Source organism: Semicossyphus pulcher, unplaced genomic scaffold (assembly GCF_022749685.1).
Source record: "Semicossyphus pulcher isolate SPU_LCO1_2020_fin unplaced genomic scaffold, fSemPul1.0.p SCAF_7, whole genome shotgun sequence".
Lineage (NCBI taxonomy): Eukaryota > Metazoa > Chordata > Actinopteri > Labriformes > Labridae > Semicossyphus > Semicossyphus pulcher.
The window spans coordinates 4539451-4565978 of record NW_027211748.1 but is presented as its reverse complement, the minus strand read 5'-3'; the positions used below and the strand labels follow the sequence as shown (position 1 = coordinate 4565978).

The following is a 26528-nucleotide window of genomic DNA, read 5'->3' as shown; positions in this document are numbered from 1 at the left end:
GAGTTTAATTAATTCCAAGGGACAAAACATCACAACATCTTCTCTGCGTACAGCGTATTAGAATCTTTTATTTAACATTTTGATGAAACAGGGCCTGCAGTAGGCCAGAACAGAACATATACACAAAACTCCCCACAGTGCATCCAGTCCACATTCCCTTCAACCCCCTCCTCTTCTCTTCTCTCCTTTCCGCTCATCTCTTCTCATGCTGTGCTCAGAGGAAAGCCACGGCTATGGATGTGAGGATGGACAGACCGATAACTGTGTAGCCGGTGCGGTAGACCTCTGGGATTTTGAAGCCTTTGCCCATGTCCCAATACTGATTTAGATGATGATGATAATAAACAAAAAAGAGAGAACAGGCAGAAGAAAATTTAGCATAAGAAACACCATCTGCTTGTTAATCTTGGTAAATATAATATATTTTCTTAAAATCAGTAAAATGAGAGAACATCACAAAATTAAAAACCTAACAAATTGCACAGAAATCTGTTGCTTAAGGACTCCAGACACTACACCAAACATGCTGATGGAATAAACTACCAAAGAATCTCATGCATGTAATTTAGTATGGGAAAAAGCCAAACATTTACTAGTCTCAAAACACAATTATTAAGTCTTACCAAGTGGCGGATGCCGTTATAGGTGTGGTACGATACGGGGAAGGCGATGCCGAACTTGGCCAACCCAAGGAGATAGGGTCCGATGGACAGCGAGTGAATCAAGTCCAGGTAGTATGGGTAATTTCCTGGTAATACCAGTGCTGCCAGAGCAAAGGCTGAGATAGCTAGACACAGACAGAAGTAATGAGAGCAGAGATGGCAGTTTTGTGAGATGCATGCCTTTTAGAGAGAAATAAATAGGTGATAACCTCAAACAGCTCAAGGACCAGCATTCTGCTACCCGTTTTCTTTTCAGGATAAGTCTCAATGAGTCACCATACATCCACTGGGCAGTTGTTTTTAAACATCTGAATGTCTCAGTTATGAGAGGACTATTTTCCCTGCTGTCTGAAAATGAAGGCAAAACAATGGGTCTGCACCGAGCAGACTAGTCATTGCTTTGCCTCTTACAATGGACTGCACTCAATGCTTCTGTCTAGCTTCTATTTTCTGCTCTGTCTGGATGATTAAAGGGCCTACTGGTAGAAGAAATGAAACATTATTTCCTTGTGGAAACACACAAAAGTGGATCAATGTACACAAAAGGCAGAGTTGCATAAAACAAACCTGAAACGATATCAATTGCACATGTGTACGGAAAACAAATTGTATTGAAAGTAGCAGCAGGATATCTAAACATTACAATCAAAACATATTAATCAATGTGGTGCGTAAGATTTACTCTCAGCATGTGATATCTTATAGTTAAGCAGCGCTGTGTGTGAGCCGGAGGGATGATTTCAGACACTGCGATGAAGAACATGTGATATTGATGGAAAGAGGAGACATAATGTGTGACTGTTTCTAAACTGGCAGATGAGGGTGCTGACCTTTATTGAACCCATTAACATATAAACAAAGCTGGGCTATGCTTTTTTTTTCCAGCACGGCACATCAAGGTCAACAGTACTGATGTGCGATGTAACACAAGGTAAATGAGTACAAGCTGTTAGCAGTCCAGTGTTAGAGTTGATTTTCCCATGCAAAGGGTTGAATTGTATTGAACAACTTCGGTTTTGTAATGCCAGTAAATGCTCTTAGCAGCAATCAATAGCCATGGATTAAAATGCCCTGAAGAGATTTTCAGGGTCAATCAAATGCTGACAGTGGCAGCAGAATCGCTTCCTTTCAATGCTGGAATAACAACAGCAGAGACTCCCACGTTTTTATTCATCATTTTTTCCACCTATATGGGATAGTCAAGTAATTTTCAGTATAAAACTAGCCACAAAGGGGAGAATATTTACTGGTATATCTACAACTTAAGTCATGAAGACAAGAGGAAGAAAAATAATGATGTGTTACCTCCACTGAGCCCCACTCCAGTTCCTCTGAATGTGATGGACATCATCATAGGGACAGACCATCTGTAACACACACACAAACCACAGCTTAATGCATTGCGCCTTCACTGCCTTATACTTTCATTTTTTTTTTAAACAGTTCTGTTTTGTGTTAGGCCATAATAGGCAAGTTGCATCACTGCAACATAATACAGAGACAAAATGTGTAGTTTTTTTGCCTCTGGCAACAACGCTACATCAAAGTGGTTGAGACTCAAAAGGCAAATTATGAGGCACAAACTGAACTGTTGGTTTTCTTTACTGTAGGTTTTATTTTTATAACTTCCTTACAATTAAATCTCTTGTAATGGTGGCTTGTTCTGCTGTTTTATACACATTGAAAGAATGAAAAGACTATTGTCTGAAAATTGACTATAACAGAAATGCTATTTTTCAACTTTTCAAAATTACAAAATATACATGGATTGACGATTTAAGGGAAACATCGATGTCATCTCCAACCTTTACGTTAGATAATTATCAGGGTGCACACTGTACTGCATGTAACACATGGTACATACTTGTAAATGGTGAGATGAGGAGACATAGGTCTGTTTAGTCTGGCATTTTTGGACCAAAACTTGTTCATCTCCTCCTTAGCTGTGGTTCCCATTGGAGCAGCACTGTTGCAGAGAGAGAAAATGATTTAGAGTAAAGAAGTTTACTGTAGAAAAAAACACAGTACATATGTATTAGTATGTACCGTCGTCATTACTATGAGTTGTAGACGTATATAAATGTAAATCACAGCGTTCTTGCCCACTTTTTCTCACACAACATCACACAGACACACACGCAACTCACTGTCTGTAGAGGACACTGTAAGTTGGTCTGGAGATACAGACACCCTGACGGGCCAACGTCCTAAAGACAAGAAAGAAGTGTTAGAATAATGCACTGTGCACAGGTAAGCTGTCAAATAAAGAGAAGATAAAAAACATACAGCATTTAGTACACATCTGGTTTACTAAATTGATAATTTTAGGAAACGACAGATCTAATATTTCCTTAGTGATTTTCATGTATTGGTGAATCCATCTGTCTAAACATTTAAACTGTGGATAATGACATAAATCATACTCTATGCACCAACATAACAAAGCAATCAATAAGTCATATTTCTCACAGCACTATTTTTGAAACACCCACTCAACTTACTGTTATTATGCTCCCCTAAACACATACACATACGTCTTTAGTGGACGAAAGGCTTCTATTAATTAGTTACGGGCTTAAACAGTGACTACAAATATGATTATTCCAGTTTTGCACACAAAAAGTAAACCAATGTCAATCTGATCAAGAAGGTTATCAAAGTAAATACGTAATTAAATCGTTGTCCGCTTCACTGAACTTAGATGGGTGTTGGACGTTATGTTTATCGCCCAAAAGGCTCATCAAACCAATGTTTAACTATATGAAGTTCATTTACTCCTTACTAAGCATGACAGAGATTGATTTTAACAACTGGCAGCTGCTCCTTCCGTTAACACACTGTTGATAATAGCACGACAGAGCAGCAGAGTAAACTGTCAGCTAACTCCAAGCTAAAGCTAAACCAGACCAAACATTACCGATTAGCATGACTAGCTGAAAAACGGTGACTTACTTTAAAGTCGTAAAGCGAACACATGAAGGAAGATAGTCATTAAAACCCTTGAGTCTGTCATTAACAATTATCACCAAAGCCAAAGTCCATTCCCTGTTAGCTTTCATATACCTGATAAACAGCTAGCCCGTTAGCTAATGTCAGCTAGCACCATGTTTACGTTAAATACGAATACATAAAGCAAGGTAAAAATGTAAATTCGGGCGGTTTACTTTAAACAATACCACTTTTATACAACAAACGCGTCTACGTGAAATGATAACCCTGAAAAACGACCCAAGAAGCTTTCCCCGAGCTCAAAATTGTGTAGCCCAGACGTACTGACCTTAGGAGGAGCGCCATGTTTGACAAGCAGTGAGTGGAAATGACGTAAACGGATGTTGTTATTCCGCATGGTTATCTAAAACCTTGAAGGGCTGCAGCGTCCTGAGTTGTTTTGACAAGGTCAGCTTCGGTCAGAGAGGTGTGAAGACGTTGGTTATAGGCTGTAATTTCCACATATTCATTCAAATATCGGGGGGTTATTTTGTGGAATGAAAATGTTAAACAGTGTTAATCAAACAGTGTTATACAAAGTTATACAAAGAGTATCTGTCTATGAACAAAACCTTAGAAATGTTCTGCTGTCAATACATAATTTGAAACAGTAGTGATCACTAAAGATATGGTTTGTTATTCCATTGTATGGCAACATTCCCTTGTTTCTTTCAATGTTTTTTTATCTTTATGTTAACTTAAATTCTGCACTTTTATATGTGAAAACTGATATTTAGGTTGGTTTGGTGGTTTGTATGACCTTTTTATGACTTCTGGATGGGGTTTTTATATAAGCCATTTGCCGGTTTCTACCACATCCACACACATGCTTTTATAATTTGTTCATTTGCTCTGTATGTTTTTTAATCTTGTCTGAAACTAATTAACTAAACATCATATTACTTAACACAAATATATTAATATACACAAATATACGTATTAATAAGCCAGTGTATATATGTTTATTGTCTCCGTTCCAGCTTTAATAGATGGTAATAAAAACATATATAATATGTATAACTGCTAAATATAGCTGCTAAAGCATTATAAATAGTATAAATGCTGCTTTGAAAGCTAAAACTACATATGCAGTTAAAATGCCAAACATTATCTGGTTCCAGCATCTCAGTTTTGAGGATTTCAGCTTTCATCATTCCTCAAATGATGACACTGTTAAACCTAACAGTCTATCTAAATAAAAGAAGTAAGTTAACTTAACTCAGTCCTCAAAGAAATTTGACCCAACTCATCCCAATGAATTAGCAATAACTCATAAATGATCATTGTGGTCGTTACTCATTCATTTTGAGTGATGCTAATTTTTGGAAGACTTTAAGTTGCAGTAATTGATTACAGTTAGTTACATTAACTTATTTAGCCTAAACTGAGTTCATAGCATTAATGAAAATTGTAAACCCCGTCCAAGGGCTGTTCAGATGCAGAGGGACCAGTTTTTGCCGGTTCAGAAGAGTGCGCACAAGACAGAAAGGAGATGATAAGACTCTGCAATAATATCCTGGACTTACACCGCGTCTGTAGTATTTTTGGAGGGAAACCTGTGTTTTTTGATTGTTGCTGAAAACATTCACCATGGGCTCTACCGAGGACACAGCAACAGACACAGTGACGTTTCTGTTTTATAAGGTCATTGTTTTTAACTTATTTGAAAATGTTAAAGTCATGCTAAAATGTGAATTAAACTACTGGCGCAAGCTGTCGAGCTTTTCCCGAGGTAATAGGTTTCCTAATTTTTTTTTAAAGTAAACTTAACTTGATAGAATTTACAGTGTAATCAAGTAACTGAAAAAAAACAAGCATGTTGTTAAATATATGACACAATGAGGAAAAACTGCAAGTTGGTGAGACATGACTTCCCGTCTACAAAAATAGGTGGGAATAGCTCTCTGCATGCAACCCTAAACTTGTCAGTCATAGATAAACATGAAGCTGCTCACCTATCCACTGCCAGTAAAAATAAACACTTGCAACAGTAATTAAAAGTATTGACCCACACATACAATCAGACATTCACATACTCACTCCTACAGACTGGAACAGGTAATAAGGTTAATGATGCCCACAAGCAGCCCTAGACTGGGTCCCCAGTGGTCTTGTTCTATATTAATGTTGCATAAAGTATTAGAAGAGCCCATGCAGAACTCGTTTGAGACAAGGTCCAGGTTTGCTATAGGAAAGTGAAAACCCCATCCAACTACATTTTAATATAGTTTTTACACTCCCTTTTACATAATATCTAAATAATTCTGAACAGGAAGCTTCCACGAAAATTCCAGGGCTGTGCAAGTGGGGAGGAAATGCTTCGTTGTAAGTCGATTTTTTTCTTGACTGTTTTGACAGCGAGGTAACGAGCGTCTAGTGAGTAAAAGACACAAGCAAATACATAATGGATGATGAGATCAGGAAAATGCGAGTGCAAGCAGAGCCTGACTGGCACTGAACTTTTTGGGCCAAATGATAATTGATATTTGGAGTGAAAATTTGATAACAGTGTATATCAGATGATATGTTGCATTACGATTTGTTAATACCAATGCACACCATTTATGATGAGGGTGTTGAATAATTCAGAGGGACAATTTGCGTTTGGAAAATGAACTTGTCATTGCTCTGTAAGGAACAGACGATGTAATGGTTTCTAAATTACCTCAGTCATATTGGTGTCAATTTTGTATTGCAGTTTCTTGTAACTGTATGTATTGGCTGACATAAAACCTCCCAGTGACGTATGTGTTATAACTCGATATCAGCTATTACCTCTGCTCTTGCTGATTAATCTGTTTTAGTTTGGCTTGTGTAGCATTAGGTAGCATTAACTGATACACTGGCATATACAAAGCTAAATTTGGCTAGTATTTGGAGCCAGTAAGGGGTGACTGAAAATGCACATTTTAGAGTTATTAGTAGTAAATGATGAGTGGATTATCTGTTATTGGAACACATGGTGTCCCCACATATTAAAATTGACAAGCTTTTATACATTACTTCCAGATTAAGTTCTAAACCTCAATCAACTCAAGAGGAAACAAGAGTGCTAAGGATTGTTACTGACCACAAAATCAATGAACTCCAACTCAAACAATGGCCCACAAATATTTGGGAATACATTTTATTTGGTACATTTCACATTTGGCATTCCTCTTCAGCCAAACAGGCCACGATACATCACTTAGGTAACAGTTTGCATAAGGCACATACGTGTACAATACCATCGCTCTGCTGGAAATGTTTTCTGAAGAAAACAAAAAGGAGAAACTCAAAGCACAATCAAAAGCCTATTTTCAGCAGTACTTTTATGATAATCAGATTTGTGAACTGATCCATGCAATATTACAACTGACAGACACGCACACACACACCCTTCTACCCTCACAGGCACTCACAGATACATGCACACAGTCGCGCACACACAATCACAGACGCACAATTCAAACTGACATTTTCTGAATGTTAATAATATGTCTCCTGCTCCACCCAACCTAGAAGAGAGGAAGAGAGAGAGAGAAAGAGGGTAAAGTGTCAGAGACCGAAATGACAGGCGAGCAGATTTCATAATATCCTTTTGTTTCAATCTATTTGTATTCATCTCATTGCCTTTGTCTTTGTACATTTCCAAATGAATCCCCCTCTAACTCTAAGACTTTGATCAGCCGCCCGTGACACACAGATTAACAGAAATGATTAACTGTCATGATAAATTGTATTTGTCTCGCCATGTCTTGCCCCTCTCAGCTGAACTGCGCTGCAGCGAGCAGATTTTTGAGCTATTGTGGTGTGTCCATATCATATGTTAGATCTCTGGGGCGTATCTCAAGAGTCTTCATCAGCCCTGCTTTCATTTCCTTTCTCATCATTCGCTTGTGTTTCTGTTGTTGTTTGACAGGTACAATCTATTTCCTGGTGCAAGTGTTACACATGTTCTTTGAGTTGGCAGAGGCTATAAAGATGGCTGCCTACATGTTAGACATTTCACACTGTGAACACAGCTAATGATTTTATTCTTCAGGCCAGAAGAAGGATCAAGAAATGTTTTCTAAATAATATATGACTATTTTTCTCAGCTGTTTCAATAAACAAAATTAGAAGTGGCTTATGTTTTCACCTAAGAAATATACAAATTAGAAAGGACTGCGGTTAGACTCGGGCACAGATGCAGCTCTTGGCCCAAAAATCAGATCAGATTAGATTGCAGTGATGATTTGTGTTTGTCACCATTTTATGCTCCATTAATCAAATGGAATTCCCAAGCAAAATGCCAGACAGCAGTGCATTTACATGCTTTTTTGTAAGAAATCAAACCTGGAAGACAAGCAGTAATCAGTCAAGTGTAGCTTTGAAAGCTGGAGAACCGTTCAGCATTGAGTGGATTGCTGGATGCCTGAGAGCTTGCAGCTGCATTGCAACGTTTTAGGCTATAATTCTCTTTTGTGGTTAAAGCTAGGGTAAATAAAAATGTTTAGATTGAAAAAATCTAAAAGTTTTGGCTTTATTATGAGTTTTAAAACAACAATAACCATACATTGCACATCTGTAATAGGTGTCCTAAAAAGTATAAACAACTTTGCTTACAAGTTAATTATCATTTTTTATGACTACTACTGTTGAGTAGTAGTTTATTTGTGTGCAGTATCGTATCGTATCGCAGCATGGCGTATCGTATCGTGTCGTATTGTATCGTGTCTTGTCGTGTAGTGTCGTATCATATCATATCATATCGTGTCGTGTGGTATCGTGTCTTATTATGTCGTATCATATCGTGTACTATCGTATCATATCATGTCAGACCGTATCGTGTCAAATCGTATCATATCGTGTCATATTGTATCGTGTCATATTATATCCTGTCGTATTGTGTCATCTCGCATCGCATCATGTCGTATTGTGTCATATCGTATCACTTTGTGTTGTGTCATATCGTGTCGTATTGTATTGTATCGTGTCATATGCTGTCATATTGTATTCGTATTGTGTCATATCAAAATTTCCTTTTAGATCTCACTTAAAAACAGTTAAATTTTTTAGTGCTTGTTTGGACTGACATTGAACTTGATCTTCCCCTTCATGGCCCCATCTGTCAAATGCCTGCAGGGATCCTTCAGGTCATATCAGGAGAGCAGAGCTGTGGTAACTGTGTCAATCAGTCTGTGCTTAACGGAGTGGACAGTCTACTTTTTTTAGGATTTGTTTTTTTTTAAACAAGGACAGTATGAAAGCTGAGAGAGGTGCAGAGGATGGGAGAAAAGGTCTGGTACATGTGCTTCCTGAGATAGGCGTGTCAATCACTGAACCATCACTGGGCATTTTTTTCTTTCAGCTTATTAACAAGACAAAGAAGGTTGAAACCTTTTAATCTGGGCTCCTCTTAATAACTGCTTACCTCCAGGGCTCCTCCTCAGAATGAATTTACGGACCTCATCATAAATGAAGATGAGAAGACTGTATGGGAAGGCACAGAACCACCACAGAGTCCTAAGAGGAAGAGAAGAGGAGTATGAAAGGGGCGGGGATGGACAGAGTAGCAGTGTGAGTCACAGGCAAATTGTTAAATTCATTGCAGCCATTTTTGAATATTAAGGATAACAGGGTGGTGTTTAAGAAGATCACAGACTTCATTTAAAGTCGAGAGTGACAGGCTAATGGCAGCCTATTAGGTCTTTAAGAGGTTATTTTACGGTTCAGTGGAGATATGCATATGCAGAGCGTACTTCAGGGGGTACATGCGCAAAGCGACGTCCATTCCAGGGCAGTAGGAGAGGAAGGCAGCCAGAGCCGTCTCAACAAACAGGCCGAATATCAGGATCCTGTTCCTGTTGGCCAGGAAGAAAGAGAAAGGAAAACATTTAAAATATTAAGGTTCAAACTATCAAAAATATTTTTGAATGTTACAGTTACAAATAACTGACTTCAACAAACTGCCTTCCTAACATCTTACCTCATGCCCTGCTGAAAGAGGGAGTTCCTTCTGGTCTTGCAGATGATAAGATCGGCCCACTGGACAACCACAATGCTGGCGAAGAAGGAGGTGTGGCAGGTGAACTCAATGATCTTCCTCTGCTCGTATGTCTGCAAGGTTGAAACACAAATCAAGCATGAGTATGGTATTAAAAGGGTGTGCTGTTTATTTTTATTAATTTGTCTTGCTTCTTACCCACTGCTGCCCATAGCTATCCTCCAGGTCATTGAGATCTCTGTCGTCCCAGTTGATGCGGATGCCCACCAGGAAGCCCGGGAGGAAGCCGTTCTCAGCCAAAATCACAAAGTAGGTGAAAAAACCACCAAGAGCCTGAATCATGCCTGAAAACCAAAAAATGTGCAAGAGATCAACGTCAAACCACCTTTTATTCATGTATTCAAAAGACTCTTACAAAGTGTTTAAAACTTTATACCATATTTTATGGCTTTATTTTAACAGTTTGTATTTTTTCCTGCAAAGAACTATGTGATTAAGTGCTACATAGACACAAAGTTTGGTTATTTCAGATAAAATTAAAGTTAGAATCTTGAAGATCTCAGTTTTGTTCTCTTTGGTGGGAGCACACTTCCCAGATATCCAGACAGTGTTGCATGTGTGACGTCCACAGTTGGCTCCCTTTGTTACGGTAACTCTTGATTTTCCTGGCTGACGGTCGCTTTCCTTTTCAGACTGTTTGCTTCATCTGAGCGTCGAGTTTGTTTCTTTTTCTTTGGATTTTCACTTATTTTTGAAGTTGAATCTGTAGCCATCCATCTTTTCTTTGTTTGTTCAGCCATAGTAGATTACTGTTTACTCGCACCAGCCGCTTAGCTCTTACCCTCTCTGCCAACCACTGCTGGCTGATGGAAAACGCGTCACTAACTGGGCGCCGCTTGTGATTTTTTCCACCAAAGTCACCACAGACACCCAGTCTGTAATACTGCAAATGCAAAGACTTTCATCAGTGGGCCATAGGCTCAATCTCCGTTGTGTTACCTAATTCGGCGATAGATAGAGACTTAACAGACATTTATTTACATGAAAAACTTCGAGATTATATCTTTACGTTAATTATGTTTACTTTATAAGGGTAGCCATGTATTCATACATGGTTGATTTATCTTAATGTCAAACTTAAGTGCGGGCTGCACGGTGCTGCAGTGGTTAGCTCTGTAGCCTGACAGCTAGAAGGTCCCTGGTTTGAATCCCAACCTGGACATGGAGGGCCTTTCTGTGTGGAGTTTGCATGTCCTCCAGCTTCCTCCCACAGTCCAAAGAAATGCTCGTTAGTTTCACTGGGGACTGAATGTGAGTGTGAATGGTTGTCTGTCTCTCTGTGTCAGCTCTGTGATTGACTAGATTAGTACAGGGTGTACCCCGCCTCTCGCCCAATGACAGCTGGAAAAGGTGACCCTGAACAGGATAAGCGGCATAGAAAATGGATCAATGGACTTTAATCCTCATCAATAGAAAAATGTTATAATTTACATATACAAACTGACCATGCACATACTGATTAACAACAATGTGATCATTTCATCTGAAGTGTACATTTTAAACACTCTCATTTTATTGAGCAGTAAATTACAGTCCTTTCCAGGAAACTATTAACAAGTTGTTCGTAAATGATAGACCTGTAGAATAAAATGTTCATCATTTATTTGCTTTGAAAACTACTTTTCTCAGTGCCACTTAAACCATTGTCAAATTAGTTTGGGATCTTATGGATAAATTACCAATAACATAACGTGAGTATAGATACAGTAATGGATGGATGGAAACAAGACTATTGTGTGATGTTTACTCATCTGTATGACAGCACAGTGAAGCAATAGTCACAATGTTTTTACAGAACCAGTAGAATGACACAAATTATAGATAATGGGTGTCTTTACACAAGAGCTCTTCTGACAGCAGCACTAACAATAGCAATATTTTTGTAGCGCTTATTTAGGGAAATTAGCACAAAATAGGACAAATAAATTGACTTGTATGTATCTGGTGCTTTTTACTTTTTAAAAACAGCCCAGGTGATTATCTCTCTCTCTCTCTCTCTCTCTCTCTCTCTCTCTCTGTCCGCTGTGATGTTGCTGTTTTGTAACTAAATGCCTGCAGACAGCTGAGGACGGCAATAACAGCCCATAGTGAGTTTTAATTCCATGTTGGAAAATTTGTTTTGTCAGAGTGGGCGGAACGTTTTCAACATGATGGACGTCTTATTTTTAGAGCTTAAAGCTTCACATATTACAAACCTCCACAAGTACTGATCCTGGATTGAGACGATGCTTATTAATCATCTCCTCCACAATAAACTAAGACACCAGGTCAGGGCGTTCTATTGATCGATGTTCACCCTGAGAACTCTGAGAAATGGTACACATAAATGAATACTTTTGCTTGTATTGATGTTATTTCTTGGAGTATTTTCAAATGCTTTATATCCCTGGAATCTGTTCAACCCAAGCTAAAAGGATATGTTAGTTAATAAACCATCATAATTAATGAAAGTATTGGAGTGTGTCATATTAAGCTTTTGCTAAATAAACACAAAATATTGATCTGAAACAATGCTGAATGTAGAAACATGAAAAGATTAGATTTGCTCATTTTTTTGGAGCAGGGAGCAAACAAATTGTACTGTTTCACCTGCAATAGAAATACACTGCCTTCATTAGTTCTTTTGCTGAATTTAATGTGATGTCTTGGAGTATTTTCAAAAGCTTCATTATCCAAAAATCAGTTTGTTAAGTTTGCTTTCACTGCTATGGTTCTTGTTTATGATCAATTTAAAGCTCCTGTGAGGAATTTTTCGTTGGTTATGAAACAGACCAAAATTAATTCTGATGACTCTATATGAGCTACAAAAGCAAACCAGATCATCAGAGACAACATTGATTATTTCTATAGAGTTATTTTTCATGCCTGAAACTGCTGGCAGGGGGGTAGATGTCAGACGAAGCAATTAACTACACGCTGCCTTTGTTTACATTTTAAATTGATACAAGTGAGTGATACATATGACTGTTAAAGAAAGCAGCATGGTGATTGAGCCTATGGCCCACTGATGAAAGTCTTTGCAGTATTACAGACTGGGTGTCTGGTGGCAACTTTCACGTAAAAAATCACAAGCGGCGCCCAGTTAGTGACGTGTTTTCCATCAGCCAGCAGTGGTTGTTCTGAGAGGGTCCGAGAGGGTAGGCGGAGCTAAGCGGCTGCTTTTCCGCTCTCTGCAAGTGTTGTGAGTAAACAGTAATCTACTATGGCTGAACAAACAAAGAAAAGATGGATGACTACAGATACAACTTCAAAAATAAGTGAAAATCCAAAGAAAAAGAAACAAACTCGATGCTCAGATGAAGCAAACAGTCTGAAAAGGAAAGCGACCGTCAGCCAGGAAAATCAAGAGTTACAACCAGAGCCAACCGTGGACGTCACACATGCAACACTGTCTGGAATACTTGGAAAGTGTGCTCCTGCAATAACCGTTTATCGCCACAGGTGCCGCCAAAGAGAACAAAACTTAAATCTTCGAGATTATAACTTTAAGCATGTAGAGGACAAAATCAGCAAAGAGTTAAGAGGTGCGGCTTTGTCCACAGGGAGCGCCAAAATCAACACAAAACGCAACCATCCTTAAACTAGAAGGTGATGACTCATTAGAAACATTTGGCCTTCTGTTAGAACTGTTAGCGTTCCACTGCAAAAATAGTAACAGCTCTGAGTATTATAGTTTGTATTTTAGATCAATATAAAAATGAGAATGTGAAAAAGATACGATCCATTGCGGCTGTCTGCTGGAGGTCCCTTTACTTCCTTCCAGTTATGAGGAAATTGGTTGCATCTGTTTGCTGTTTGCTGTTGCTTTGGCTTTTCCTCGCTGGTTTTTGCTTTTAACGTTGGATATTTGCCTCTCCTGCCACATTCATTGTTTGTCACTCTAAATCAGAGCAGTTCAGTGCTCACTGTACACGCTTCAGGACTTCAAGCTGTTACATCAGGACATTGGTTTGTAAATGTGATTTGACGTGACCTGCAAAAGTTTTGACCCAGCGTTTCCTCATCTTGGAAGAATTATGGGAGTTGATGTAAGTCGCCGTGTGTGTTGAGTTTGAGTGTGTTCAGCTTTAAACTGTGTGTCATCCAATGAAGCCCTGTCATATTCTGACCTATTTAACAGCTTATGAAATTGGGCCAGCCTTTGATTTTCACTATTCCCAAACCATATAAAACCAGAGATAAAAAGCATGCATTCAAGTTAGGTTCCAACCAGTGAAACATGACCGAGAGTAAGTAGAAAATAGGCGCTCTCAATTTGCTGTAAATGTCAGGACAATTAGAAGAAAATTCAAGGACTCACTCCTGACTTTCTGCTCACCTCTGGATCTATTTTTCTTACCTGAACGAACCTAAACATTTACAAAGGCGGCAAGAAATGCCAGATCTTCTGATTAATGTCAATATTTGACGTTTTTATGCCTGTGATGTTTATTATAGCCATAACTTCACTACAAGCGGCCTGGCACAGAGCCACAGGAGGACAAACCTATCTGTCCGTAGGCCATGCTGATGAGACGTTCATTGACCAGCTTGTCCGTTTTCGGGTTCCTCGGTTGGCGCTTCATGATGTCGCTCTCGGCTGTCTCGTAAGCCAATGAGATAGCTGGAACCTGGGGGCGAATGGGAGGAAAGCACAGAATCAGCTCTCTTTATGCACCCTGTGTAATAATAAATGTGCAGGAATTTGTCTTAGTGGCAACCGAACAAAGACGTGATGACAGTGCCAGACACGGGGTACAGCAGACATATCACTATTAATGTCATTCAGCACTCAATCACTGCTGGGAAGGAGAAAAGGCAGAAAAAGGGCAGGGAGAGGGAAAAAAAGGAGCAGTGACAGTGACAGAGAGAGAGAGGCGGCGAGAGGAGACAAGTGGAGAGAGACTGATTTCAAGACACTCATAAAATAGGAGGGTAGAGAGGTCCCTGTAATAAAGATCTTATATTGGCTGGTTTTACCAGGTAAGCAACAGAGCAATATGTGTGACTTAGGGCAGGATATCCTCCAGACTTAGGTGGGATTTGAGGTGGTACTCGGCACTATGTGAGACTGAACACAAGCTCTGTGGTCGACAAATCCAGCATGTTTTTGGTGTTATTTTCCTCTGACCTCAGCAGGGGAGAAGAAAAAGGATGTGGAATTGATTTTTTACACCTCTGAATGTGCGATTGTGTGCGATATCTAAACTCCAGTCTTGAAGCACTCTTAAGTATGCCACATCTCGCTTTGATAAACATATTCTGCAGCCATCCTTTTCCACATGGCACTGCTTGCTAAAAATAATCATCGCAGACTCCAAGTGCTGCTTGTCACGGCTAAGTCTCAGCAGAGCCCTGGAGCCTGTTGCCTCGAGTTGAACTAAGCTGTTAACAAGCTGTTAACAACCTTCCCAGCAAGACATGGGGAATTTGTAGTTTTACTTGTGGACTGTACTATAAACACTTTTCAGGTACTTTATTGAATGTTTTAATTTTTTCATTTGAGGGTGCTGCTCTTCAAAGTGGACATCCAGCTGTTCGCACCACCAGCTGTTTGAATACATGCAGACATGTTGCTTTTGAAGGGAACGGGTTTTATGTGCAAAACAGGTGCAAAAATTAGACTCCTTTAAACTTCAGTCATCTCAACTTTAAAGAGAAATCCAGCCAATAAAGAGAGCACCATCCCTGTGATCTCAGACAGGTAAGGAAATATTTGTCAACAGGAACAAATCTGTCCTGCTACTGATGTGGTCTGAGCAAAACAAACTCCTTCACTAACAATACAGTGACCTGGTCCTCTTTATCTGTAACCTGGGCTGATTTAAAGGGCCAGTTCGCCGATTTTCAACCTCATCATGTTATTATCGGGAGCTAATGCCATTATGGTAGGAAAAAAATGCAATTTGGCTCTGTGCCTTTGGAGGACGCTATCCGCTTCTCCAATGAACCCTGGAAAACCAGGGAGCTCGCTAAACTACACTTCCTCAATCTAGGACGCCGCCTCCGATGTCATGTGTCGTTCAAAATCGTCAGGTTTGAAATGTAGACTGCAGACCTGAAGATTATTTAGCAGCGAAATGGGAGTGTTTCACTCCAGCTGGAAAGTTCCTTTCAGAGGAAGGGGCGTTATGCATGCTGGGTGTTGTATGACTGTAGAATGGGCGAAACCACGGGCTGTTTGTACAACTTTCTCCACAGCTATGGCTCCGATTTCAAATATTATTGCTTCTATGGATTACAGAGAACACCAGCTCTGACTGACAGTGGCTTGTTCCAGGGGCGAACTGCTCCTTTAAAATGCATCCTGGCTTTTGTATTTGAGGCCATTACAGTACATACACCTCATTACCTGAACAATTTTAGCTTTTGGCTCATTGGGATGTATAAGAGCCAGACTCAGCCACATGCTGGTGCCTGAGAGCAGGGAAAATTAAAGTTCAAATAATGAGCACAAGTCCTTTTGAATATATTCATCTTGTGCTTCCTTTCTTTTGCAATGATGGATTACGCCCCTCAGGCGAGCAGCGTGCCAGCAACTCTTTTTGTTGCTGCTGGAAATACAATGGCGAGACTGGCATCTGGAAATGGCAGAGCTGTGAAATGTAAATCTGTGTGTGAGCGTCACCCCGGTCTTTGTTCTGCTTGAACAAATGGTCGACGGCAGTCAGCCAAAAGTGAATTTCTCCCACTGACAGAAAGAACAAATTAAACCAAACGTTTTGTTTCATTTTACCTCCAGGCTCTCATATTTGACACCAGTATTAACGCTACTTTCCTTATTGTCACCTTTAGCTTGCCTGCAGCAATGCAACAATTAACATCCCCTTAATTCAGGAGAATCCAACAATTAGCTCTGAGCACTGAGGAAGCTTTGGAATACACCCCGATAAATCTACAGCCTCATGTTTTGTCTTCATTACCTGTTTTAAAACTCATTGAATTGAAAGTGTAGCGAGAGGATAAAGGATGCCTAAAAAGCTTCCGTTCTTCACACACAAACACTGCAAACCAGCATCCAAAAGGCCAGGAAGAAAGTGAGACGTCTTCAACGATTAATACATCACACAATTAAAACACAACACAGGCCTGGCAGCAGTCGATACATCTATTAAGCCGTCATTTCTCAGAAACTTAGTCAAAGTATTGATTGAGATAATGAAGGAAAACCATTGCTAGCACGTCCATCAAAAGGATTGAGGCACTGAACAAAGGGAGCTAAGCGTCAGTCCCCCCCCGTACTCACCATGTCAGTGCCCAAGTCGATGCAGAGGATGGTGACAGTTCCCAGGGGCAGAGGGACGCTAGCGATGATGAAGAGGAGGAAGGGCGAGATCTCTGGGATGTTACTGGTCAGCGTGTACGCAATGGACTTCTTCAGGTTGTCAAAGATGAGACGTCCTGCAGCAATCAGAGACACAAGAGAGAAAACTGTCCTTTAGATACATTTTATTGATGGATTATCATCACTGGGATGTGTGAGTAGGTTCTGGATGAGGCACTGATCCCATACTAGCTCAAATATTGTCTTTTTCCAGTGTTCATCAGGCCTCCTCATGTTTGAGTGAATTTTCCAGACATAGTGAAGTAAAAAATGATGACTCTGACTGCTCTGTCAGCATATCCGCATTACTAATGGCTTTTCCCAGACTATATTAGCAGCCCTACTTTAGATTAAATTCCTGTCTCTTGTGGCGAGACAAAACTTAAGTCTTTCAGAGTAACTCTCTCACCACTGAGGGGAAAGACTTGTCAATTCACAACTCTTAGTGAGCAAATTGCAGGTCAATATTCAGGTCTTTCATGTATGTATATACGTATGATGTTTGTATTTTTTTCTGTGGCCAAGTAAGGCCATGTAATTTCAGCACACAACATGTACGCCCTGCTTGGTGCTGTCTTAATTTGCTTGGTTTTATCAGTCCAAATGTTCAATGTTACAGTTTCATTTAGCAGACACTTTGGACCAAAGCGACGCACATCTGAAAGAATAAGACTTAAAGGAGCAGTTCACCCCTGTTAGTTAAAGATGATGTTCTCTGTAATCCATAGAAGCAATAATATTTGTTATTAGAGCCATAGCTGTGGAGAAAGTTGCACAAACAGCTCGTAGTTTCTCCCATTCTACATTCCTACAACACCCAGCATGCATTGCGCCCCTCCCTCTGAAAGGCACGGCTCAGTGAGAGACGCTGGAGTGAAATGCTACCGTTTCGCTGCAAGCGATGGCTCAGAGCGGTACAGAATCTGAAATACGACGAGAATATACCGGTGGATTGTCTAAAAACTCTTCAGGTCTGCAGTCTACATTTCAAACCTGACGATTTTGAACGAGACATGACATCGGAGGCCGCGTCCTAGATTGAGGAAATGTAGTTTAGCGAGCTCCCTGGCCTCCGCCAGATGACGCGTTTTACGTAGTCTGGTGGAGGTTTTCCAGCATTCATTGGAGAAGCAGATAGCGTCCTCCAAAGGCACAGAGCCAAACTGCATTTTTTTCTTCCATAATGGCATCAGCTCTACATAATAGCATGATAGGACTGAGGTTGAAAATCTGCGAACTTGCCCTTTAATACAACACAAGCAAGGATCAAGACAGGAAGGAACAAAGTCAGTTAATGCCAACAAACAGCTTCAAGTGCGATCGGACACTGGTGCCAACAGGCAGTGTACAGAGGCAGTGAAGAGAAGCAGAATCATCATCATCATCATCATCAACAACATCAAAAAGGTCAATATCATCATTATCATAAATATACTAATCAACATCCTCAATATCGTCGATATCACCATCAATATCAATAAGATGTTCACAAAGAGCTGGGTCTTTAGCTTCTTCTTAAAGGTGAAAGGGACTCTGCGGACCAAATGGAGTTTGGTAGCTTGTTCCACCACCTGTGGACGACTGAGGAGAAGAGTCTAGCTAGAGACTTAGGGCCCTGCTGTGATGGGAGTACCAGGCGCCGTTCATTGGCAGAGCGTAGTGGGCGGGACGGAGTGTAGACCTGGCTGAGGGCGTTCAGGTAGGCAGGAGCCGTTTTTGTTGCTGTTTTGTAGGCGAGCAACAGGGTTTGAATTTGATGCGGGAGGCGACTGGGAGCCAGTGGAGAGATATGAACAGTGGAGTGACGTGCTGTTTTGGTTACTTAAAGGGGGGGTATTACACTGTGTCACATTTTAACACATATATATAATGTTACAATGTTGGATGTCCACACTAAATGTGGGTGAAGTTTTAAATCTGTAGGTAAAAGTATGTTGGAGTAATCCCCAGGCTGCTCAGCTCAGTCTGCAGGCTGCTGTGAACGACAGGTTTCACACTGTTTTTTCTCCACGCAAAGTGAGGCCTCAGCAGGCTTCGGAGAGCTGGCCAATCAGAAGAAATTGGGCTCGTAGGGGCTCGATTTCTTAAAGAGACAGAGCTGACTGAGTTGTTTCAGGCAGAGGCTGTATGAGGGCCTGCACAGAGCACCAGTGGGAGAAAAATGAGGAGTTTTTTTATAACTGTAAGTGATGCTAAGCTACTCCACAGGTATCACAGAGTGAAATATGAAGCTTGAAAGTAGCATAATACCCCCCCTTTAAGAATTAAGTGGGTTAAGTGGCTCAAGTTAAATCGAATCTTTTGTAAAACTTTATAAAAACTATTTTCAATTGGTAATTCAAGTGGTGTCAGAGAAAGCTGGACTTCTGCACTTTCTCTTGGCTCTGTTCACAGGCTTTAGAAAATCGAGTCCATGATGGGAGACTTGCCAATCAAAGGTCGTTTTAAAAAGAGACGTTCCTGTTGGATGTGTTCAACAAATTCCCATTCGAGTGATGATTTTGGAAGCCTGATTTAATGATAAGAAATCCTGCAGAAAATGTTGCTTTTGCAGCATTGGCAAAATCTGTTGATGCTGCAAAGGAACCTAAAATTGGAGGACAAACTTCTTAAAAAGAGAGTTTGTCAATAAACGAAACTACAGAGTCGATATCAGTGACGTGTTTCAGCCTCTCCTGGGCAGGTTAGCTGCTAACTTCATTTCCCTGTTATATCTAAATGTATTAAAGTGGTTGGTTAGGTTGTGAAGGGAGATTTAACATGACAGCAGTATGCCTCAGCATGTGCTTATGAAGCATTTTCCCTTGTCTGTGTGCTCGCCTGGTGGGACGGGCTCACAGAGAGGAAGAGCGGCAGCAGCAGGGCTGTATTTGTGCCGTTTCTTTTGCCTTTTTCAGAAAACTGCTTTAACATAGTGATGTCCTAATTTTTGTGACTGAAGTCTGACTCTAGTCCAAGTCTCAAGTCTACAGCTCTGTTTAATACTGTGTGAAATCACCCACAATAAAAGTCATGTCACATTTTTTATTATAACTTGTTCAGAAATAATCTCGTGTGTCTATTGGTGCATCACAAAGGAGTTTGCTGGCAGAATGTTTTAAATATTAAAGCTTTTAAATCTTCTTTGTTTCTCTGTCTCGCTTTTTCCTTTATCTTTACCCCCCCCCCCCCCCTCTCTTTTTACCATTTGCTTCTTTTTGTCTCTGAGTCATTCCCCCCACACTCACCCTCCTCTACCCCGGTGACGATGGAGGCAAAGTTGTCGTCCAGCAGGATCATGTCAGCCGCCTGCTTGGACACATCAGAGCCCGCAATCCCCATGGCAACACCGATGTCGGCTTTCTTCAGGGCCGGAGAGTCGTTCACGCCGTCACCCGTCACAGCCACGATCGCCCCCTGCACCCACAAGGAAGCGGCGAACAAAAAGTGTCAAAAAGGGAAAGATAAGTACCACGATTTAAGCTTTTCTCTCTCCTCTCCCTCCTCCCCCTTCTGTCTTAATAATGTCTTTTCAAAGCAGCTCTGGGGAGATTAAATGAAAAATGGAATTGAGTTGCAATCATTCAGTCACACGGAGGGAGAGTCAGTGAGTCGGGGTGAATTGTAGCATGACCTCAATATAACGCAATGTGTGCAAGTCAATGCACACATTTATTTTCAGCATTTTATACAGAAAACGCTGAGCACATGCTTTAAAGGATAAATATATAGAGTTTAATATACAGTTAAAATATATACTGTTCAGACACACATTTGTATTCAACCAAACTCTGGCAAATGGACCTCGATTTCATGCACACATACACACAAACCCTGTATTCATCCATTCAACCACCTGCACTGACAAACGGCTAAAATACACACACACAGTCACACACATAGTAAACAGTATTCAGCCTTAAATGGCACAAACACACACACATGCATACACACACCTGCATTCAACCATACCTCCACACTTAGACATAAACAGACCCATTCAGGCATTCTTCCAGACTTTATCACAAACACACACATGCTTACCTTCAACCATATAAACACACACATTTATATTCAGTTGTATTCTCTCTGAAAGGCCCACACACACATTTACACACTCTCACACACACAATGGTGGCCATTGACCTGTCGCTGGCAGCCCTCCACTATGATGAGCTTCTGCTGCGGGGAGGTGCGAGCGAACACTATCTCAGTGTGGTTCCTCAGCAGGTCGTCCAGGTACTCGGCGCTCATGTCCTTTAGGTCCGAGCCGTGCACCACGCAGGCCTTGGCATCTCTGGGAAACACACACACATCCGCGCACAAACACAGTAAGGAGTCAGCGATACCTTGGGCAATTATATGCAGAGGGGAGTGTTGACATTTTCTTGCTTTCTCCTCTGGTTTGTCTTTCTGTTTCCTTCACACACACACACTTCATTGGCAGGAAACATTCACTTTTTCATGCTTTCTGTGAAACTGTTTGACATTTTGGGAAATATGCTTATTCCCTTTTTTTTCTCCGCAGTTTTGGTGAGAAGATCAATAAAACTCTCAGGTCTGTCTGCTGAAAATAAACTGGAGCAAACTGCCGGTGAGTTTAGCTTAGCATAAAGAAAGGAGCCTGTATAGCTCACTAATGTGTACTTTTTAGCTTTTAATCTGTAAGATTAGATCATATAGACGTTAAAATGATAAATCCTGTATAAATGCATGGATTAGTGCTGAAGATGTTATTTCCCTAACCCTTTCCATTGAAAATGCAATATGACCTAGAGCCCTGTGCGGGACTGTTTTCTGAATCCCGCTCCCGTTGGATTTCTGACCATTACTGCCCACTCCCACAATGTGTGGCTGTGTTTGAAATGCCGTACTATATACTGCATACTATATACTACATACTACTTACTACATACTACATACTATATACTATAGACTACATACTACATACTACATACTATATACTATATACTATATACTATATACTACATACTACATATTATAAACTGCATACTATGTACTACATATTATATACTACATACTACATACTATATACTATATACTACATACTACATATTATATACTATAGACTACATACTACATACTACATACTACATACTATATACTATATACTACATACTACATATTATAAACTGCATACTATGTACTACATACTACATACTATATACTATAGACTACATACTACATACTACATACTACATACTATATACTATATACTACATACTACATATTATAAACTGCATACTATGTACTACATATTATATACTACATACTACATACTATATACTATATACTACATACTACATATTATATACTACATACTTTGTACTACATACTACATACTACATACTATATACTACATACTACATACTATGTACTACATACTACATACTATATACTATATGCTATATACTACATACTTCATACTACATACTATATAATACATACTATATACTGCGTACTATATACTGCATACTACATACTATATACTACGTACTATATACTGCATACTGCGTTCAGCAGAAGTATGTATGGAGGAGCTTTTCAAATTCATTTTGCAGTATGCTACGTCGGGTGGAAGTAAACAATAACCACCGCTTCTTTAGCTGTAGCGCCCCCTTCTGCTGGAATGCTGCTGCTGTCCGTCATTTCATCTGCTGTTGTGACGTTCCAGCGTTCCAGCATTGTGGGATACAGTAAGCGAGGTAGACTGGTCCAATGCATACTGGAGATTTTCTCCGCATCAGTATAACATCCGGGTATATAACTGCACATTTTGCTTTAGTTTGCATACTGCAGACTACATTTTGGCCAAATCAGTATGTACTGCTGGAAGAGAATGACATTTCAAACACAGCTTAAGTTTTCCACTCCCGTCGGCATCCGCAAAAATTCTGACCATTCCCGCCCGCACGATACTGCTTGATTGATTTTGATTTCTCCCGTCCCGCAGGGAATAAATGTTATTGTTATTTATAAAGAGAGGCGCAATGTGCAAACCTGTCGGTAATGACACAACGAAATTCTGTTCTCCTCCTTTGCTTTTAAACATAACAGTTTGATTTATCAAAAATATTGCACCATTACATGCAACCAAAGAACCAATTAACTTAAAGTTAAAGTTTCAAATTATATCAACACTTATATATAATTTTGCTAAATGATTGTCGTACTTATATGTGTATCCATGGCAACGCCAGTTTAGTTCAGTTCAGTAGTTCACAGTCATCTAGGCAAAGAGGACTTGTGAACAATCTGTTCACTTGGTGTTTATTGTTAATGAACAAGGTTATTTCAAGACAGTGTGATCATTAACACACATAAAGGGACTCATTTCTACAACTTTTATCCTGTAAAAAACCCGCTGTTTATTTTTCACTGCCCGCTTTGCCCACAGCAAAGTTTAAACCACCCACTCCCGTGAGATTTGGGTCCTGTGGGACTCGCCGGGTCCCAATCCCAATGTAGTCCTCTAATACAGCCCACCACTGCTTCCCAATCGCAGGAAGCCCAAGTCAAAGTTAGTGCTATAGTGCAACAATGACTTCCTTGCCACTCTACGGACTGAAGACAGTATCTTTGTCTGGCACAAATACCTGCAATAAAAATGGTGTGAAAATGATGGTTTGTGGTTTTAGGGGCTGTATTTCTAGGCAGAATCCTGGTGTCAAGATGTTTCCATTTTAGACTGTCATTCTAATGTTTCATACAGTGACTTATTATTGTTCATTCAGTCTACTTTCTGCACCTGTCATCTACAGCATGTTAGTCCCTCCCTCTGTTGCTTTTCATTATATTTCTTCCTTTTTATGTGATAATGGAAAATCACAAACATTTCTTCTCAACTAATCAGTCTTCCCTCTCCCAACCTGCCAGCCCTCATTGACTTTGCCATCACGCAGAGCACTGACCAGATCACACGGCCTCTGCCACCCCCCGTGTATTTTGTTCTTATTATTTCCCTCTATTGTTCGTGTGATGGCTGCGTGGTACTGCTGGCTGTAAAACAAATTGCCCCTTGGGGATAATAAAGATCTCGTTGATCCTTGATCCCTTAACTAGTGCTTCTCCCTCCTCCCCTGTGGCTGCAAATACAGACAATCTGTAAAAGAAACACTCTGGGAGGAGTTTTGTGCACTCAGCTAGAACTGCTTTAAAGCCTGGGCAACGTTAATCAGCTTGTTGTTGTTCGTTTATAATTTGTTTAAGTTGCCATTTCCTACATAAATGACAATATAGAATTGATCCAAATCTGATATAATGGGTTGATGGTGGGGTTGATGGTGGGTTTGATGACATGCTTATTGGAGCTGGACTTGCTGCTTCCCCCTGTTTTCATTCCTTCCACTATGCACAGCTTACAGGCAGCTGAGGGTCATTTCTCTGTCTCCAAGATTGTTGTTTGGACTCTGCAGCTGTCCTCATGTTGCTGTTCAGACTCGTCTCAAAGGGATTTCAGGGTTACAGATATATATATAACATTATCTTTAACTTACATTTTTCACGACTACAACTTTCTCTTTTCAGATATGCACTTGTGTGACCTGAGAACGTACCGTATGACTTAGTAATCCTATATGTGATCGAATCTGCACAGAACTTAAAGTAATAATGTGATTTTCATGTAAATAAATGTCTGTTAAGTCTCTATCTATGGCTGAATGAGGTAACACAATGGTGATTGAGCCTATGGCCCACTGATGAAAGCCTTTGCATCTGCTGTATTACAGACTGGGTGTCTGGTGAGACTTTCATGGAAGAAAATCACCAGCAGCGCCCAGTTAGTGACACGTTTTCCATCACCCAGCAGTGGTTGGTCTGCCAGAGAGGGTGGGCGGAGCTAAGCGGCTGGTTTTCCGCTCTCTGCAAGAGTTGCGAGTAAACAGTAATCTACTATGGCTGAACAAACAAAGAAAAGATGGATGACTACAGATACAACTTCAACAATAAGTGAAAATCCAAAGAAAAAGAAACAAACTCGACGCTCAGATGAAGCAAACAGTCTGAAAAGGAAAGAGACCGTCAGCCAGGAAAATCAAGAGTTACAACCGGAGCCAACCGTGGACGTCACACATGCAACACTGTCTGAATTACCGTTTAACGCCATAGGTGCCGCCAAAGAGAGCCAAACATTCACGTCTGCATAAAGTTCCTAAAATCTTGAACTCTTATTGAAGCATATATATATGAATGTGCATGCACACACACACACACACACACACACACACACACACACACACACCTGGGGTTAACTTGGCTCAGAGGGATGTTCAGTCTCTCAGCGATGTCCTCCACTGTCTCGTTCCCCTCAGAGATGATGCCCACACCTTTAGCTATGGCCTTGGCTGTGATTGGGTGGTCCCCGGTCACCATGATCACCTGACCGCACACAGAAGTGTCCCATAAATCAAAACGCATTTACACAATAAACCTGGCTGTTTCTTATCTGTGTGTCATGTGTCAAAGCATGCTGGAGCTACAGTGCAAAATGGCCCTTTAGGGTCTATAAGTCATCCGAATGTGCTGTGTAGTTACACTGGGGAAGAACGCTGCGATTAGGGGTTGAGGGTTAAAATCTGGCTCTGAACTCGAACACAAATCTTGTTTGGTGTATTCCCATGGGTGAAATAGTGGGATTGTGACAAATGAGAAGCGTAGTTTCATTCCCCATCCACAGTTATACTAGTGTCAGTGTTTAGAGCTTAGTTTTAGTGTGACTTGCAAGCTGCAATGTTTTTCTGCAACCATCCAAACAAAAGAAACAGCAGGAAACAGATTTGATTTCTTAGCTTCTCCAAATCAGACACAATCTGTCCATGTCTGGCATACTAATAAATATGACATTTTTTACTTCTGTTGACAAATGTAAAGTAATAAACCTTAACTAAGAGAGAAAGAAGGATTTCTGTTATTTTGGATAGGCTGTGGTCAATGGTCTGTATCTATATGGCTGCTTGCTAATCCTAAGGCACTTTACACTACATGTCAAATGTCCCTAACTTACACATTCAGACACTGTTGATACTGTCTGCAGGTTCAGAATTGCACTAGCACTATGCACTATGAGCCTATAGTTTAATGTAAATTTACACCATAACTTCGTCCTCACAAACCTCAAGGAATAACTCATTTTGAATGTCTGTAATATTGCATCTTACCATTGTATGACAGGACAAGTTAAGTAAGTCACATAGAGTGCATTCTTGTAATTTACAACACTGCCATGATCTACAGCAGGACACAGGCTGAATGAAGGTGCATCTCCCAAATCTCCCCCCGGGGATTAATAAAGTATTTCCGATTCTGAAGACAGCGCAGTAAGTATTGCACTAAAGCCTTTGGACAAAGGACGCTCTTTTCACTGAAACATCAGAGCTCCATCTATATAAAAGTAATGTGAGTCATGTGCTCCTGTTTCCTACGAGGAAGTACACTGGATTTGTAGGGATGTATAAATGTGTACATACAGAATTGTGTTCTTTCAGCTCAATCAGAAAGTTCACCTTCAGCAAAGTTACATAGCTGACGCATGTTGAGAGATCTTTCC

At 40.3% G+C, this 26528-nt stretch overlaps 2 protein-coding genes across 2 annotated transcripts in view; both read right to left on the bottom strand.

Moving 5' to 3' along the window:
• Positions 1 to 39: 39 nt before the first annotated feature.
• sdhc (succinate dehydrogenase complex, subunit C, integral membrane protein) lies at positions 40 to 3973 on the bottom strand. The gene is made up of 6 exons (XM_069684953.1): positions 3940 to 3973; positions 2810 to 2869; positions 2527 to 2628; positions 1968 to 2029; positions 624 to 787; positions 40 to 319 (listed from the first exon to the last, which is right to left on the bottom strand). The coding sequence occupies exons 1-6, from the start codon at positions 3954 to 3956 to the stop codon at positions 215 to 217; spliced, it is 510 nt and encodes a 169-aa protein (XP_069541054.1). The 5' UTR covers positions 3957 to 3973; the 3' UTR covers positions 40 to 214.
• A 2807-nt stretch (positions 3974 to 6780) lies between these two features.
• The window catches only part of atp1a2a (ATPase Na+/K+ transporting subunit alpha 2a), a 53786-nt gene continuing 34038 nt past the window's right edge, over positions 6781 to 26528 (bottom strand). Inside the window, exons 15-24 of the mRNA XM_069683982.1 lie at positions 25224 to 25360; positions 21107 to 21257; positions 20209 to 20377; positions 16904 to 17058; positions 14165 to 14288; positions 9817 to 9962; positions 9601 to 9731; positions 9374 to 9475; positions 9046 to 9137; positions 6781 to 7147 (exon numbers count right to left, since the gene is read on the bottom strand). Coding sequence (XP_069540083.1) covers positions 7119 to 7147; positions 9046 to 9137; positions 9374 to 9475; positions 9601 to 9731; positions 9817 to 9962; positions 14165 to 14288; positions 16904 to 17058; positions 20209 to 20377; positions 21107 to 21257; positions 25224 to 25360 — 1236 coding nt within the window. The 3' untranslated portion in view covers positions 6781 to 7118. The remainder of the gene's footprint in view (positions 7148 to 9045; positions 9138 to 9373; positions 9476 to 9600; positions 9732 to 9816; positions 9963 to 14164; positions 14289 to 16903; positions 17059 to 20208; positions 20378 to 21106; positions 21258 to 25223; positions 25361 to 26528) is intronic.

Bases quoted from the DNA above. Each gene is read 5' to 3' on its own strand.
- sdhc (XM_069684953.1), bottom strand. The intron at 2,030-2,526 runs GTATGTACCATG...TGTGTGTTACAG, and splicing joins CCTCATCTCACCATTTACAA to ATGGTCTGTCCCTATGATGA. The intron at 788-1,967 runs GTAACACATCAT...GTCTGTGTCTAG, and splicing joins TGGAGTGGGGCTCAGTGGAG to CTATCTCAGCCTTTGCTCTG.